General features: G+C 46.7%; 1 protein-coding gene across 1 annotated transcript; it reads right to left on the reverse strand.

Moving 5' to 3' along the window:
- Nucleotides 1-317: 317 nt before the first annotated feature.
- On the reverse strand, nucleotides 318-14,196 carry LOC129693355 (E3 ubiquitin-protein ligase TRIM39-like). Its single transcript, XM_055630198.1, has 6 exons — nucleotides 13,180-14,196; nucleotides 12,995-13,090; nucleotides 8,127-8,360; nucleotides 4,862-4,884; nucleotides 4,633-4,769; nucleotides 318-1,670 (listed from the first exon to the last, which is right to left on the reverse strand). Exons 1-6 carry the CDS (start codon nucleotides 13,585-13,587, stop codon nucleotides 949-951), a joined length of 1,620 nt encoding a protein of 539 aa, XP_055486173.1. The 5' UTR covers nucleotides 13,588-14,196; the 3' UTR covers nucleotides 318-948.
- Between the last annotated feature and the right edge of the window lie 4,525 nt (nucleotides 14,197-18,721).

Raw genomic sequence — 18,721 nt, forward strand, 5'->3', positions numbered from 1 at the left:
GAGGAGGCTGTTGGGCAGTGGGACCTGCCGTTCAAAGCCCGGGGACCTCCCTCCAGCCTTATTTTAATTCACAACAGTGCACCTGTCTCTCATGCACCAATCTATGTTTGCATGTATTGTTTAAAGGGTACAGGGTATCATATGACTCTTGAATTATATTTTCTCCTCTATATGAATAATATCAAACAATTGGAACTGCTTTCTTTTCCTTGATAACAATACTGGAAAATATGAATTCCATAGTTTGCGACTTTCATTTTGCATCATATTTTTAATGTGCACACACTAATTCATTCGAACAGTAACAGGCAATCAAATCAACACACAAAACATTTTCTAAAAAAGGTTTTATTTACAGCAAAAACTTACAGTATATTTGCAGTGTTTGCATGCTCCTTTATAACATTTTACATAACAGTTTACAGTACAACTTGATTATTAAAACAAGGACAGCTTCAATTCTTGATTTTAAAAAATGTGTACAACAATGACCCCAATCATCCCATTCCAACCACTCATTACTCTTGACTCAACCAAAATTATTTCTGAAATATTGGTCATAAATCTGGTGCAAAAAAGCTCCAAAATAAGGCTCAGAATGCACCAGAGAGCATCTAAAACCCCAGAGCTTCCAGGGCCCTTAGACGGGCACTGGACCCCGGCTGCAAGGGTCTTTGAGCTTTACACTTGTGATATGCACTGCGTACACTTATTTCACATAAAAAATTTTTGTAATCCTGCCATGCCACCCCCCTTTTTGAAAAGCTTCATATGGGCCCGGTGTATAATATTTTTGACACTGTCATAGGCCTTTCTTACATATGTTGTCACAATGAACTGTAGTCTCTTAGTTAATTTTCCTTGCCCTCCATTTCAGAATAATAGTGTTTTAAGCCAATAACTCAACACCAGCACTGGCAATAAATAAAAAGCGCAGCTTTCCAGCCCTTATCTTGTTGGCCAGGCTCGGCTGCACACCGCTGTCAATCTGGTGGACTCTTCCATCTTCCTCTCATCGTGGGGGTGGGGGATTGGGAGGGGCCTGACAAGTGGAACAGCCTCGGGCCTCTCGTCATCTAAATCCGGCCCTGCCCTGAGCCCCGATCCAGACGCTGGTCCGGGGACCTGACCCTTGTGCACACCTGGAGCGGAACCGGAACATATTCTCAGCCACTGGTTTTCCTGGCAACTCGCGAAGTAAGGATAAAGTTTCTCCGTGAATTTATTCCCAGTGAAGGTGTGGAGATGGGTCTTGGTGTCCGCGTCGTAAAACGAAACTGTCCCGGACTCGTAACTGAGATAAACTCCCACCCTCCCGGGGATGGGGCGGGCGGGGAGAGGGGATGGAGGGGAGGTGAGTGCATCAAACCTGTCACTCCCCCACTGCCCGATGCTCCAGACTCCAGTCTCCGGAGTCAGTGTGACCGGTCCCTTCCTCTCCACAGACTCTGCGGCGATTCCCAGAATCCACCACTGACTCCCCGCCACCTCCACCTCCCAGTAATGTCTCCCCGATGTGAATCCCTCCGATCCCAGCACACACGGACTGCCTGTAAACCTCTTCCCGGTGTCAGGGAGACTCCTCCAGGTCCGGGTTAGTCTCACCCTCTTCCGATCCTCCGACACCTCGACCTCCGGATGCGCTGTTTCCACATCCAGGGTGACGGAGACTGGGGGGAGAAGCAGAGAATCAGAGAGTCCCCGGGGGTCGGGGGGGGAAACTTGGGCAGCGCGGCCCCGGGACCGAGGGAGAAGCCGCTCGGCCTCAGGCACAGGCGGGCGAACAACTGAAACTTGCGCGAGGGGAATTTCATGGCCATTGGGGAATTTAACCAGGAGGCGCTGTGGGATTGGGTTGAGATTTTCAAGAGGGGGTGGGGGATGAGTGCGGACATTGATGATGGATGAGAGATTGCGGTTGGCATTGGCAAATGAGGAGGTGTATTCAGAAGATCGGGACCCTTGTTCAGAAATACAGGAGTTGTGGTGGAGTCGCCATGATCATACTGAACGAGGGCGGCAATGAGGGGCCAGGTGACCTGCTTCTGTTCTCTTGAGAGGTGGTGAGACTGAGGGAGGGGTGTGTGCGCCTGTCAGTTGTGTTCGGGGATCTCCCATCTCCAGCTGCCTGTGTGAAAGTGAACCTTCCCAGCAATTGTTTGCTACTGGAATAAAACGACAATTCCCCCTTAGCCCATAATTACACACAAGCTTTGCATCTACACCTTAAGGGCCTGTCCCACTTGCATGCGTTTTGCGTGACCAAACATGGTCGCTTGAGGCGTGTACGGGCACCGTATGGTCGCACGGGGCCGGTCCCACGCAGAAACGCAGAGTTGTGCGGGGCTGGTCATGAGAACGCGCGGGGCTCCAAAAATCTGACTGTGACCGAAATCTTCGCACGCCAACGGCCTGTCGGCATGCAGGCACATTGCGGTCGTACGCAGCATCTTGGCGGCGTACACCTAGCGCGTGATGTTGCGCAACGACGTCACTGTCAGGCGTGGCGTTGCGTGATGACGTCACCCACCCAACGCCGTGCGACGCCCAAATTCAGTCGGCCCAGCTGATTGGTAAGTATGACTCAAATTACGTCACTTGCGAACTTAGTGCGTACTTAGTGCGTACTTAGTGCGTACTTAGCACGAACTCCGCTTCCGTTTGGCCGCACCAAACGAACGCAATCACATGCAAGTGGGACAGGCCCTTTACTCAGATACGTTTGATATATGATGAGAAATAAATCTATGTCAGTTTTATTTAACAGAATGAATTGCAGATGCAAGTTTACTAAAGAGACAGAATGTACTGAAGTAATTAACAGAGGCTCAGGCAGCATCTTTGCAGAACATGGAATCATGTTGTTTCAAAGAAAGACACAAAATGCTGGAGTAACTCAGCGGGACAGGCAGCATCTCTGGAGAGAAGGAATGGGTGACATTTCAGGTCGAGACCCTTCTTCAGACCAAAGTCAGGGGAGAGGGAGATGCCGAGATAAGGGAGTGTACGGTGTGAAAACGAGACAAAGGGGATGGAGATCAAGGAAAATGTGGAGTAGACCATTGTTAGCTGGGAGAAGGGAACAACAAAGCAAACAGAGATACAATCTAATCGGAGACAGTCAGAATGGTCCGAGAACTGCGAAGGGGAGGGATGTAGAGAGAGTGAAAGGAAAGGTTACTTGATGTTAGAGAAGTCAATGTTCATACCGCTGGGGTGTAAGCTGCCCAAATGAAATATGAGGTTCTGTTCCCCCTATTGGCGCTTGGCCTCACACTGACAATGGAGGAGGCCAAGGACAGAAGTATCAGTGTGAGAATGGGAGGGGGAGTTAAGGTCTTTGGCAACCGGGAGATCAAGGAGGTTTGCGTACAGTTCTGGTCTCCAAATCTGAGGAAAGACATTCTTGCCATAGAGGGAGTACAGAGAAGGTTCACCAGACTGATTCCTGGGATGTCAGGACTTTCATATGAAGAAAGACCGGATAGACTCGGCTTGCACTCGCTAGAATTTAGAAGATTGAGGGGGAATCGTACAAAATTCTTAAGGGGTTGGACAGGCTAGATGCAGGAAGATTGTTCCCGATGTTGGGGAAGTCCAGAACAAGGGGTCACAGTTTAAAGATAAGGGGGAAGTCTTTTAGGACTGAGATGAGAAAAACATTTTTTTACACACAGAGTGGTGAATCTGTGGAATTCTCTGCCACAGAAGGTAGTTGAGGCCAGTTCATTGGCTATATTTAAGAGGGAGTTAGATGTGGCCCTTGTGGCTAAAGGGATCAGGGGGTATGGAGAGAAGACAGGTGCAGGATACTGGATGAACAGCCATGATCATATTGAATGGCGGTGCAGGCTAAAAGGGCCGAATGGCCTACTCCTGCACCTATTTTCTATGTTTCTATGTTTAGGCGGACAGAGCGGAGGTGTTCTGCAAATCGATCGCCGAGCCTGCGCTTGGTCTCGCCGATATATAAGAGTCCACATCGGATACTGTGGATACAGTAGATGAGGTTGGATGAGGGGAGAGTGAACCTCTGCCTCACCTGAAAGGAATGTCGGGGCCTTGGATGGAGTCGGAGGGAGGGGAGGTATAGGGACAGGTGTTGCATCTCCTGCGATTGCAGGAGGAAGTACCTGGAGAGGGGATAGTTTGGGTGGGAAGGGACGGGTTAATAAGGGAGTTGCGTAGGGGATGGTCTGCCGAAAGGGGTGAGATGGGGAGTTGTGGCTAGTGGTGCGATTCCATTTCCATCCAATGCAAGTGAGAGGCGGATACCAGCGAGAGGATCGTTTTGATAGGCCAATGGTTGGATTAATCCCAAGGATGAAAAGACAAAGGGTGTGAGATAAGGATGGAAGGGGCGAGAATCGTGAAGACAGAGGTGGGGATATCCGTGGACGTTGTGGTAGAGAGAAGAAATGAATACAAGTCCAGGTGAGGTACAGAGAAAAGATGGTGGAGGGTGTGGGGTGATTGAGAAGCTGCAGGAAGATGGGGTGGCGGAGGGAGGGAGGGAGAAGGTGTGTGTGTGTGTGTGTGTGTGTGTGTGTGTGTGTGTGTGTGTGTGTGTGTGTGTGCGTGTGAGAGAGAGAGATGTTAGTTTAAAAAAACAACAGAATTCTATATTTTTACCGTCAGTTCGTAAGCTACTCCGCTTAATAGCATCAGATATTTCTGTTATCATTGTGCCAAACACAAAGGGGTGATGGAACGTTTCAAAGGCCTGGACAGCATCTGTCACTGACAACGATTCGGTAACAACACTCGCACTGCAAATAGTAAATACATGGTGTTAAATTGAGGATGTAATTGTCGCTACATTACAAATCCACACAGAGTTTCAGTCAAGAGTGTGTCCTACCTGCTCTTCCGACCAACTTCATCCTGAAATAAATAAAACACAAATCTGAATTCATTGGGATAAAAGAAATGCAAAATGCCGGTATATATATACACATATATGTATATATACATATATATATATATATATATATATACATATATACATACATATATATATATATATACACATACATATATATATATACATACATATATATACACACACATATATATATGTGTGTGTATATATATAAACACACACACACACTGGACTAAGTGGGACCCGTTGGGTCCCAGCATCATACGGGATGGCTGGTCACCAACGCAATATTCCACCTCTCCACCAATTCCAATACTGCTCGCCAGTGGGGGGGGGGGGGCTGTCTGTTGCGCTAGTATGGGTGTTGCGGTCTGAAGGTACTGGATTCCAGAGGGCTAGTATAGACATTGTGGGCCGTATGGATGCTTCGGCAGGCATCTGTTGCAACGATTTTAAAAGCAAATCAATACTTCTCATTTCCATATTGATCTTCCAGACCTCCGCCTCCTATATTGACAGAGTGAGGTCGCACGCAAAATGGAGAATCGGCACCTCATATTCCGCTTGGGTAGTTTACAACACAGCAGAATGAACATTGAAATCTCCAATTTAAGGTAACACCATGTCTCTCCCCCCCCCCCTTTACCCCATTTCGTCCATGTGCCCAGCCAAGTGAGCTTCCACTTTTCACACTAGACCGCTCTCTGACCCATTTCACTTCTCCAATCCTCCATCTGGCTTAGCATATCACTCCTCTTTTCTTACCTGACCCCTTTTCTATGCTTTTCATCTCTGGCCAATGTCCACCCAAATGCCAGGCACACCCCTCGCACTGTATCCTTTACCTGTCATGAGGCTTTGTCACACTCCATTGCTTTTCCAGCTCCACACCCCTCCCTACAACAAGCTGATGAAGGGTCCCGACCCAAAACGTCACCCATCCAAAGTACCCACAGATGTTGCCAAACCCGCTGAGTTGCTCCAGCACTTGATTTCTTGTCCTGAATTTATTGGGACTGATGGTTCACATCACAACAGAAACAATTCCATAGACCTTTAGGAGCAGCTGAAAATTCCCATTTCACAATTCTGCCCCTGCTGACACGGATTGAGGATATCACACAGACAAATTATAGGCAGCATGGAGTAAATGAGGTGCTCGAGGAGTATAAAGAATGTAAAAAGAATCTTCAGAAAGAAATTAGAAAAGCTAAAAGAAGATAAAAGGTTGCTTTGGCAAGTAAGGTGAAAGTAAATCCAAAGGGTGTCTACAGCTATATCTTGATAGCAAAAGGATAACGAGGGATAAAATTGGTCCATTAGAGAGTCAGAGTGGACAGCTATCTGCAGAGCCAAAGGTGATGGGGGAGATATTGAACAATTTATTTTCTTTGGTATTCACCAAGGAGAAGGATATTTGATTTATGTGAGGTAAGGAAAGCAAGTAGAGTAGGTATGGAAACTATGAGATTCAAAGAAGAGGAAGTACTGACACTTTTGAAAAATATAAAAGTGGATAAGTCTCCAGGTCCTGACAGGGTATTCCCTAGGACATTGAGGGAAGTTAGTGTAGAAATAGCAAGGGCTATGACAGAAATATTTCAAATGTCATTAGAAATGGGAATGGTGCCGGTGGATTGGCGTACTGCGCATGTTGCTCCATTGTTTAAAAAGGTATCTAAGAGTAAACCTAGCAATTATAGACCTGTTAGTTTGACGTCAGTAGTGGGCAAATTAATGGAAAGGATATTTAGAGATAATATATATAAGCATCTGGATAAACAGGTTCTGATTAGGAACAGTCATCATGGATTTGTGCCTGGAAGGTCATGTTTGACTAATCTTCTTGAATTTTTTGAAGAGGTTACTAGGGAAATTGATGAGGGTAAAGCAGTGGGTGTTGTATACATGGACTTCAGTAAGGCCTTTGACAAGGTTCCTCACGGAAGGTTGGTTAAGAAGGTTCGATTGTTGGGTATTAATGGTGGAGTAGCAAGATGGATTCAACAGTGGCTGAATGGGAGATGCCAGAGAGTAATGGTGGATGGCTGTTTGTCAGGTTGGAGGCCAGTGACTAGTGGGGTGCCACAGGGATCTGTGTTGGGTCCACTGTTGTTTGTCATGTACATCAATGATCTGGATGATGGTGTGGGTAAATTGGATTAGCAAGTATGCAGATGATACTAAGATAGGTGATGTTGTGGATAATGAAGTCGATTTTCAAAGTCAACAGAGAGATTTAGGCCATTTGGAAGAGTGGGCTGAAAGATGGCAGATGGAGTTTAATGCTGATAAGTGAGAGGTGCTACATCTTGGCAGGACAAATCAAAATAGGACGTATATGGTAAATGGTAGCGAATTAAGGAATGCAGTTGAACAGAGGGATCTGGGAATAACTGTGCACAGTTCCCTGAAAGTGGAATCTCACGTAGATAGGGTGGTAAAGAAAGCTTTTGGTGTGCTGGCCTTTATAAATCAGAGCATTGAGTATAGAAGTTGGGATGTAATGTTAAAATTATACAAGGCATTGGTGAGGCCAATTCTGGAGTATGGTGTACAGTTTTGGTCGCCAAATTGTAGGAAAGATGTCAACAAAATAGAGAGAGTACAGAGGAGATTTACTAGAATGTTGTCTGGGTTTCAGCAACTAAGTTACAGAGAAAGGTTGAACAAGTAAGGTCTTTATTCTTTGGAGTGCAGAAGGGTAAGGGGGGGGGGGACTTGATAGAGGTCTTTAAAATGATGAGAGGGTTAGACAGAGTTGACGTGGATAAGCTTTTCCCCATTGAGAATAGGGAAGATTCAAACAAGAGGACATGATTTGAGAATTAAGGGACAGAAGTTTAGGGGTAACATGAGGGGAAACATCTTTACTCGGAGAGTGGTAGCTGTGTGGAATGAGCTTCCAGTGGAAGTGGTGGAGGCAGGTTCGAAATTATCTTTTAAAAATAAATTGGATAGGTATATGGACGGGAAAGTAATGGAGGGTTATGGTCTGAGTGCAGGTAGATGGGACTAGGGGAGAATAAGTGTTCGGCACGGACTAGAAGGGCAGAGATGGCCTGTTTCCATGCTGTAATTGTTATATGGTTAAATAAGGAACCAAGAGATAATGTGCAAGGCGAGTTAGTGAAAAATCTGTCATTGATCCGAGGACCAAGCTTACCAGAAAGACTGCACACATCATGATTTTTTTGGCTACATTGCGCTTTCCTTTAAAGGGACCTGCAATGTGGCACCTCACCTGCAGAAATAGCACAATGTCTTTTTGGTCCATCCTTTCCTTTAACTCCACCAGCTCCCGCTGAACATCATTTAATTTGTTTTGAATCTGCGTCAGATTTATCTTCATCTCATTTACAATCTTCATCTTTTCTTCCTGGAGATCTCCGAGTAAGTGGTTTTCTTTCTCGGAGAGGATCTGGTGCAGTTTAACAAACCAGGCTTTGAAGTGAGACTTAAGGCTACATGACTCTTCCTGTCAAATGAAAGATGGATGATTAAAATGTCACGTTGTGGTATTGGTTTGCCTTAAGACGTAGAAACATAGAAAATAGGTGCAGGAGTAGGCCATTCGTTCCTTCGAGCCTGCACCACCATTCAATATGATCATGGCTGATCATCCAACTCAGTATCCTGTACCTGCCTTCTCTCCATACCCCCTGATCCCTTTAGCCACAAGGGCCACATCTAACTCCCTCTTAAATCTATCCAATGAAATGGCCTCAACGACCTTCTGTGGCAGAGAATTCCACAGATTCACCACGCTCTGTGTAAAAAATGATTTTCTCATCTCGGTCCTAAAATACTTCCCTCTTATCCTTAAACTGTGACCACTTGTTCTGGACTTCCCTAACATCAGGAATAATCTTCCTGCATCTAGCCTCTATAACCCCTTAAGAATTTTGTAAGTTTCTATAAGATCCCCCCTCAATCTTCTAAATTCTAGCAGGTACAAGCCAAGTCTATCCAGTCTTTCTTCATATGAAAGTCCTGCCATCCCAGGAATCAGTCTGGTGAACCTTCTCTGTACTCCCTCTACGGCAAAAATGTCTTTCCTCAGATTAGGAGACCAAAACTGTACGCAATACTCCAGGTGTGGTCTCACCAATATCAAGCACGCGTATAGAGCCATCCCCCTCCCCCAACTCGGCCAGTCAGATCATCTCTCCCTCCTGCTCTCTCCAGCCTACACCCCCCTCAGACGCAGTGCCAGGCCCACCATAAGATCTGTTACAACCTGGCCTGAAAATGCACTCTCCAATCTACAGGACTGTTTTACACAGACAAACTGGGACATATTCGAACACCAGGATCTGGAAACTCTCACAGAATCGGTGCTGGACTATATCAAGTTCTGCATCGGAAATGTGACTGTAGACAAAAACATACGGGTTTTCCCAAACCAGAAACCCTGGATGTCCAGCCAGGTCCGCACACTCCTCAGAGCCCGCGATGCTGCCTTCAGGTCAGGTGACAGAGCTCTGTACAGGGCTGCTCGAGCCGATCTGAAAAGTGGTATTAAAAAAGCCAAGGCGGACCATAAGAGGAGCATAGAGTCCTACTTGTCCAGCAATAATACACGGGAGGTATGGCGGGGCATACAAGACATTACCAACTACATAGGCTATGCCACAAAGTCAGAAGACCTGAGTGTGCCGCTGGCAGAAAAGCTAAATTGCTTCTTCTCCCGCTTTGAAACATCACAACAGCAGCACTCACCTGCTACAGCCCTGTTTCCACCCTCACCTAGCTCCTGTACTACTCCACTCACTGTCAGGGAACACCAAGAAGGCTACCGGCCCAGATGGAGTCCCTGGTAAGGTGCTCAAAGCGTGCGCCCACCAGCTCACTGCCATCTTCACCAGAATTTTCAACCTCTCCCTGGCCCAGGCAGTTATTCCGTCCTGCCTAAAATCAGCCACAATCGTCCCTGTGCCGAAGAAGTCTACCATCACCAGCCTTAATGACTACCGTCCTGTGGCCCTCACTCCGGTAATCACGAAGTGCTTCGAGAGGTTGGTCCTCCAGCACATCAAGGACTATCTACCTCCAGACCTCGACCCCCACCAATTCGCCTATCGCCAAAACAGATCCACAGAAGACGCCATCACCGTAGCTCTCCACTCTGTGCTGAGCCATCTGGAGCAGGGGCAGAGCTACGTCCGGATGCTCTTTGTGGATTTTAGTTCAGCCTTTAATACAATCATTCCGGACATTCTCATTGGTAAACTGATCACTCTCGGCCTCTCCACTCTCACATGTGCCTGGATAAAGGATTTCCTCACCAACCGGCCCCAAACTGTGAGACTCGGCCCCCACCTCTCCTCCACTCGCAGGTTGAGTACCGGCTCCCCACAGGGCTGTGTGCTAAGCCCCCTCTTATACTGTCTCTACACCTACGACTGTAGTCTGGCCCACAACAACAACCGCATCGTCAAATTTGCTGACGACACTACTGTGGTCGGACTTATTTCGAAGGGAGACGAGGCAGCCTACAGAGAGGAAGTCCTGAAGTTGACAACCTGGTGCTCAGAAAACAATCTGGCTCTGAACACCAGGAAAACAAAAGAGCTCATTGTCGACTTCAGGAGGCACAGCACCGACTTAGCCCCCCTACACATCAACGGCGAGTGTGTGGAGAGGGTCAACACCTTCCGGTTTCTCGGCGTCCATATCGCTGCTGACATCTCCTGGACGGACAACACGACAGCGGTCATCAAGAAGGCTCAGCAGCGGCTGCACTTCCTGAGGGTCCTCAGGAAGCACAACCTGGACTCTAACCTGCTGCTGACCTTCTACCGCTCGTCCATCGAGAGCCTGCTGACATACTGCAGTACAGCATGGTATGGCAGCTGCACCATGGCAGACAGGGAGAGGCTTCAGAGGGTAACCAGGACAGCGCAGAGGATCATTGGCTGCCCTCTCCCCTCCCTGATGGACATCTACACCTCCCGCTGCCTTAGCAGGGCAAAGAATATCATCAAAGACAGCTCCCATCCTGCGTTTGGACTGTTCGACCTGCTGCCCTCTGGAAGGCGCTATAGGTGCATCAAATCCAGGACAAACAGACTCAGGAATAGTTGCTTTCCGAGAATTATATCTACTATCAATTCAAATTCACACATGCACTGACTACACCGCCCAACACGGACTTCCATCTGTATATATGTATATATGTATGTAGCGCCGCAGAATTTGTGCACCTATTCACCCCCCCCCATCTCCCTTCTGTTTTTTGTTTTTTCTGTTTCTTGTTTTTTTGTGCTAAATTGTATGTATGCACTGAGTACGAGCAGCTTTCAGTTTCACTGTACATGTATAGTGACAATAAATGGCATATCTATATCTCACCAAGACCCTGAACTACTGCAGTAGAACCTCCCTGCTCTTATACTCAAATCCTTTATCTATGAATGCTAACATACCATTCGCTTTCTTCACTGCCTGCTGCACCTGTATACCTACTTTCAATGACTGGTGTACCATGACACCCAGGCCTCGTTGCATCTCCCCTTTTCCTAATCGGCCACCATTCAGATAATAGTCTACTTCCCTGTTTTTGCCACCAAAGTGGATAACCTCAAATTTATCCACATTAGACTGCATCTGCCATTCATTTGCCCACTCACCCAACCTATCCAAGTCACCTTGCAGCCTCCTAGCATCCTCCTCACAGCTAACACTGCCCCCCAGCTTTGTGTACTGGAAGGCGACCATTTCACTCCGCGATTTCACGGAGCACTGAAATAGATCTTCGGTCAACCATGCCCAGGCTGGTCTTTGTACATATCTGTCGGTCAATTTTACCTGCATTTCACTTTACACGGTTTTGATTTCACAATTGAAAGTCTCGACCCGAAACGTCGCCTATTTCCTTCACTCCATAGATGATTCCTCACCCGCTGAGTTTCTCCAGCATTTTTGTCTACTGAAGAACTTGTCGAGGTGATTTCTTATTTGTTAAATATGATAATCCTATTAATCCCATTCTCCCATTTAAATGCCCTGCTGTCAATGCCCTTCTTGTGCCCATTAGATGTGCTCATCATCTCAAACACCCGACGTGTGTTTGGGACAGGATAGGAATCTGACGGGGTTACAGGGAGAATGCGTGAACTGCACAGTGAGAACCCGATATCACGATAGAGGCAGGTCCCCACAAGCAGGAAACAGAAGCACTACTTCATGTCACAGAGTTATACAGCACAGAAACAGGCCAACCGGCCCAGCGTGCCAGTGCCAACCAATATGCCCCATCTAAATATTTCCCTCGGGCCCAGAGCTCCCCAAAACTTATGTATCTGCCCAAATATCTTTTAATTATTGCTATGGTTTCGATTCACTGGATACACTCGGCTTGTACTCGCTAGAATTTAGAAGATTGAGGGGGGAGTCTTATAGAAACTTACAAAATTCTTAAGGGGTTGGACAAGCTAGATGCAGGAAGATTGTTCCCGATGTTGGGGAAGTCCAGGACAAGGGGTCACAGTTTAAGGATAAAGGGGAAATCCTTTAGGGCTGAGATGAGAAAAACATTTTTCACACAGAGAATGGTGAATCTCTGGAACTCTCTGCCACAGAAGGTAGTTGAGGCCACAGTTCATTGGCTATATTTAAGAGGGAGTTAGATGTGGCCCTTGTGGCTAAAGGGATCAGGGGGTATGGAGAGAAGGCAGGTACAGGATACTGAGTTGGATGATCAGCCATGATCATATTGAATGGCGGTGCAGGCTCAAAGGGCCGAATGGCCTACTCCTGCACCTATTGTCTATGTTATCTATCTCTATACCCACTACACTCTGCGTGAAAATGTTGTCCTCAGGTTTGTATTAAGTGTTTCCCCACTCACATTTAACCTGCCCGGGGTGTCCACACCCTTTATAAGAGTAATAGATTTTGTCCCTTAGCCATAATTATATGCCTCATGTCCACAATATCATAACATTTCTGTAATCTCCCGGCACCCCAAGATGTAAAGTTTTTGGCTGCCCAATCTCGCTCTGTGGGTCAGGTCCTCGACTCTGAGCTATAGAGGGCTGGCCTATTGTCATTTGCATCACAGGTAATGAATGAACACAATATCAGGAAATCAAAACTGGAAAGCCTCACCAGAACTCCAGATATCTTTAGTTTCTGTTGCTGCTCCATTAACTGGATCTCCGATTCCTTTTTTGTGAGAGATTCTGAGGAAGATTTCACCTGATTCTGGGAAATGGGTTTAGATCAGAGAATAAAATGTCAGACAATGAACAAGGAATTAAACGATGAAGTGATCAAAATCGGTTTGCTTTTACCATATAGAGTTCCACAGCTTCTCCTATCACCATGAAGCTGTGAGACTTGTGTTCCCGCGTAGCTGCACAAATCACACAGATCAGTTTCTTGTCAGTTTCACAAAACAGCTTCAGTTCTTCCTGATGTTCCTCGCAGTGAGGTTTACGTTCCTCTTTCCGATACAGGCTGTGATTTCGAGCTTTCTCAGCCAGTCTCGCCAAGGCCCAACTAACGCTGAGGGTGCGCTCTTCAAACGCCGCTCCACATTCCGGGCAGGAGTTTCTCTCCGCCCTGTCCCAAAACCGTGTGATACAGGAGCGGCAGAAGTTGTGCCCGCACTCCAGCGCCACCGGGTCGGTGAAGAAATCCAGGCAGATGGAACAAATTGCCTCCTCGGTCCAACTTTCCACCTGGTGTTTCGAATCCATTTTAACTCCTCCTCTTCCTGGTTGATAATGTTTTCATTGACGCCCACTGCTGAATATGGGCGGTCACGGTGGCGCAGCGGTAGAGTTGCTGTCTTACGCCGGAGACACGGGTTCGATGCTGACAACGGGTCCTGGCTGTATGGAGTTTGTGTGCGTGGGGTTTCTCCGAGATCTTGGTGAATGTAAGAAAATGTCCCTAGTGGGTGTAGGATAGTGTCAATGTGCGGGGATCGCTGGTCGGTTCGGTCCCGGTGGGACGAAGGGACTGTTTCCGCGCTGTATCCCTCAACTCATCTAAACCAAACCAAACCCCTACAGTATCGCAAGTGGTTCAGTGTGAAGGTGTCCTGGCCACTTCCAACCAACTTCCACGAGGGAGGGTCAGTTAGACATTAAACTGGCCTGGATATAGGGAGGTTTCACGGCAGTCGGGTCACGACGCATGACCCGTACTGTTGCTACGCTACTCCAAGTGAATTACACGCGATGTACTGCAGGTAGGCACATGCCATTGTTTCCAGCGTAGCGGGCCCGTTAAAACCCGCTGAAATTGTCAATTTTTGCGCTGTAATTAATTATGGAAATCGGGATAAGCGTGAGAGACATTTAGCCTACTTCAGAATTCCAAAAGTGAGGAGAAATGACGGTAGATAGAAGCGAGAGCTGAAGGGACAACAACAGCCAGAGTGCTTGGCGAACATTGGCCGTTTGCTCACTGCATATCATCAACTACGGCATTATTTGTGTTTTTTCTTGATTCCTTTGGCATCTAAAAAGTTTCAGAAGTGATAAATCTGGCTGTAATTTTTTTAAATCGCCCATGGTTCTCAAGTGGGTTTTTACATACAAAATGAAAACGCATCTGAAGGAAAATTTACAGCCAGATTTATCACTTCTGAGAATACCAAATGGAATCAAGAAAAAACACAAATAATGCCTTACTGTTGCTTATAATGCAACACAAAAACACAAATAATGCCTTACTAATGCCTTACTGTTGATGAAATGCAGTGAGCAAATGCGATAATTCCCAATATTTTCAATGTTTACCAAGCACTTTAGCTGCTCTAGTCCCTTCAGCTCTCGCTTCTCTATACCTTCATTTCGCTTCACGTTTGGAATTCTAAAGTTGGGTACATGTCTCTCACACTTACCCCGACTCCCACAATTTTTTACAGCGCAAAAATTCAAAATTTTGGCGGTTTTTAACAAGTAGGAAAGTACGTGTTTCTAGCATTAATAACATATACCGGAAGCGACGGATGTCTTCCAGTTGGATTGAGCGGCTCCGTGCGTCGAGCCCTATGACCCAGTGACCTTACGTGCAACCCCCGTATTGGGCTGTGGAGCCCGCCGTTCAAAGCCCGGGATCAGGATGGATGGAGAATTTTAGTCCACAATAGGGTGGCCTTATTTTAATCCACAATAGAGCACTGTCTCTCATGCAGCAGTAGGTACACAAAAATGCTGGAGAAACTCAGCGGGAGCAGCAGCATCTATGGAGCGACGGAAATAGGCAACGTTTCGGGCCGAAACCCTTCTTCACACATCACGCATCAGTATTCGGGGCAATCTATGTATGTGTGTCTTGTTTAAATGATATTGTATGACCCTTTAACATGTATTGCTGTATGCAAAGGTTCATTTCGTTTGGAGATACAGCGCGAAAACAGGCCCTTCGGCCCACCGAGTCCGTACCGTCCAGCGACCAGTACACACTAGGGACAATTTTACACAAACACCAAGCCTATCAAACTACATACCTGTAGGTCTTTAGAGAAATCGAAGATCTCGGAGAAACCCACGGGTCTCGGTGTGAAGGTACAAACTCCGTACAGACAGCACCCGCAGTCGGGATTGAACCCGGGTCTCAGGCACCGCAAGGCAGCAACTCTACCGCTGCGCCACCTTGTGGGATCGGTGAGTGGGGAACACGGAACACTCAGATTCGAAAGCCCAATAGGCGGCATTTCCTCTGCCCCTGTAGGTTATTCTTGCCCGCTACTGCTTCCGAGATGGCGCCCAACCAAGGCGTCTATTTGCGTGCGATGCAGATCTACAATCACATATTACACCCGCCCCACACTCTTAAATCTCTACTCCCACCTCAACATTTCTCACTTTAACTATAGAAACATAGCAAATAGGTGCAGGAGTAGGGCCATTCGGCCCTTCGAGCCTGCACCGCCATTCATTATGATCATGGCTGATCATCCAACTCAGTATCCTGTACCTGCCTTCTCTCCATACCCCCTGATCCCTTTAGCCACAAGGGCCACATCTAACTCCCTCTTAAATATAGCAATGAACTGGCCTCAACTACCTTCTGTGGCAGAGAATTCCACAGATTCACCACTCTCTGTGTGAAAAATGTTTTTCTCATCTCAGTCCTAAAGGATTTCCCCCTTAACCTTAAAGTGTGTGACCCCTTGTTCTGGACTTCCCCAAACATCTGAAACAATCTTCCTGCATCTAGCCTGTCCAACCCCTTAAGAATGTTGTAAGTTTCTATAAGATTCCCCCCTACAAGCCGAGTCTATCCAGTCTTTCTTCATATGAATGTCCTGACATCCCAGGAATCAATCTGGTGAACCTTCTCTGTACCTCGTCTGAAGAAGGGTTTCGGCTGACATCCCATTTCCTCAGTCTGGTGAACCTTCTCTGTACTCCTGTACCTCTATGGCAAGAATGTCTTTCCTCAGATTAGGAGAGGAATATTCTCTCGTCGTCCTGTATTACGTTCCCGTCACCGCCGCTGCTCCCACGTCGCCGACCGCCTCAAGCATCTGAATCTGTGCGTTGTCTCTGCCCCAGATTAATTTTTCCACGCGGGTAAAGGGTTAAAACAGCGGCTGATCCTGCAGTACCGGTTTCTAGCAGCAGGTGGGGATCCTGCAGTGGGAACACTGCATAAACCTTTGCAACAAAAGCTCAGCATCATCGCTGAAGGCGGCGATGCAATGAACTGGTCTTCCTGACATGCACGAGTTGAAATAGTGGAGGGTCTCTCAATACAGGAGCGAGAAATAAACATCTGGTAGATTTAAAAGGATAAAGAAGCATTTGTGGAGGATAAGAGTCAGGGCCGAGACCCAGTATCAGGAAAAAATGATGCAGGGTTGCAGATTGCAGCATCTGCAGACTTTCGCTCTCAGTAAATTCTACAACATTAATAACATAGAAAATAGGTGCAGGAGTAGGCCATTCGGCCCTTCGAGCCTGCACCGCCGTTCAATATGATCATGGCTGATCATCCAAATCATATCCCATACCTGCCTTCTCTCCATATCCCCCTGATCCCTTTAGCCACAAGGGCCACATCTAACTCCCTCTTAAATATAGTCAATGAACTGTGGCCTCAACTACCTTCTGTGGCAGAGAATTCCACAGATTCACCACTCTCTGTGTAAAAAATGATTTTCTCATCTCGGTCCTAAAATATTTCCCCCTTATCCTTAAACTGTGACCCCTTGTTCTGAACTTTCCCAACATCGGGAATAATCTTCCTGCATCTAGCCTGTCCAACCCCTTAAGAATTTTGTAAGTTTCTATAAGATCCCCCCTCAATCTTCTAAATTCTAGCGTAACAGAAAACAGCAGGACTGACAGGGTCAGGGCAAATTCCGACCAGAGACTCGGAATGCCAATTCAGGTTCTCTCTCCCCAGCTCTCGCCCGACCAACTGCGGACCCATCTCAAGCCCCCTTGACTATCGCAGCTTTGTCCACACACAGAACAGAGGTCCGGGCTCAGACAAAAGGTCAGAGGTTTTGCAACCCACTTTGTTGGGAGTTGGGAATGCTGATTACAAACCTGGAAGAATACGGACATGGGGGGTGGAATGGCAACATTCCTTCAGTGTGGAGCAAGGATTATTTGCTAACGTTGGAGTCAGGAAGAGAAGTTTTGTGGCCCGCAGTTGAACCATATAACACTTACAGCACGGAAACAGGCCATCTCGGCCCTTCTAGTCCGTGCCGAACACTTACTCTCACCTAGTCCCACCTACCTGCACTCAGACCATAACCCTCCATTCCTTTCCCATCCATATAACTATCCAATTTATTTTGAAATGATAAAATCGAACCTGCCTCCACCACTTCCACTGGAAGCTCATTCCACACAGCGACCACTCTCTGAGTAAAGACATTCCCCCTCATGATACCCCTAAACTTCTGTCCCTTAATTCTCAAGTCATGTCCCCTTGTTTGAAACTTCCCTACTCTCAATGGGAAAAGCTTATTTACGTCAACTCTGTCTATCCCTCTCATCATTTTAAAGACCTCTATCAGGTCCCCCCTTAACCTTCTGCGCTCCAAAGAATAAAGACCTAACTTGTTCAACCTATCTCTGTAACTTAGTTGCTGAAACCCAGGCAACATTCTAGTAAATCTCCTCTATTTTGTTGACATCTTTCCAATAATTAGGCGACCAAAATTGTACACCATACACCAGAATTGGCCTCACCAATGCCTTGTACAATTTTAACATTACATCCCAACTTCTATACTCAATGCTCCGATTTATAAAGGACAGCACACCAAAAGCTTTCTTTACCACCCTATCTACGTGAGATTCCACCTTCAGGGAACTGTGCACAGTTATTCCTAGATCCCTCTGTTCAACTGCATTCCTCAATTCGCTACCATTTACCATGTACGTCCTATTTTGATTTGTCCTGTCAAGATGTAGCACCTTGAGATTGCAGGTGGTTGCCGGAGGTTGCAGGTAGTGGAAGCAGGTAGGGAGACTGACAAAAACTTCTGGGAACCACGTGGAAACCTTGGGTGGGGCGCAAAGTCGCCAGAGGTTTCCGTTCAGGTTTCCTAAGTGGGACAGGGGCATAACATTCACAAGAACCGAAGAGAAAGATTGTGATTATTTGTATTATGTGCTTGGTGCTTCTAATACTTCTATACAATTGAAATAAAGCCAGATCTCTTTGGACAGTATAGTTCGCGTTTAAGAATGTTCCTGCCTGCAATATGACACCTCCCTTTCAGTTGACATTAATGGCTGCACTACAAAGAGATTTACGCCCCTAAAGCACTTTGGAGTCTCCTAAAAGAGACGCGAGGACATTGTGTAAATGTAAACGGTTTGTTGCTGTGCGCGCTCAATCTTGGAGGGGATA

This window comes from Leucoraja erinacea, unplaced genomic scaffold, assembly GCF_028641065.1.
Source record: "Leucoraja erinacea ecotype New England unplaced genomic scaffold, Leri_hhj_1 Leri_267S, whole genome shotgun sequence".
Lineage (NCBI taxonomy): Eukaryota > Metazoa > Chordata > Chondrichthyes > Rajiformes > Rajidae > Leucoraja > Leucoraja erinaceus.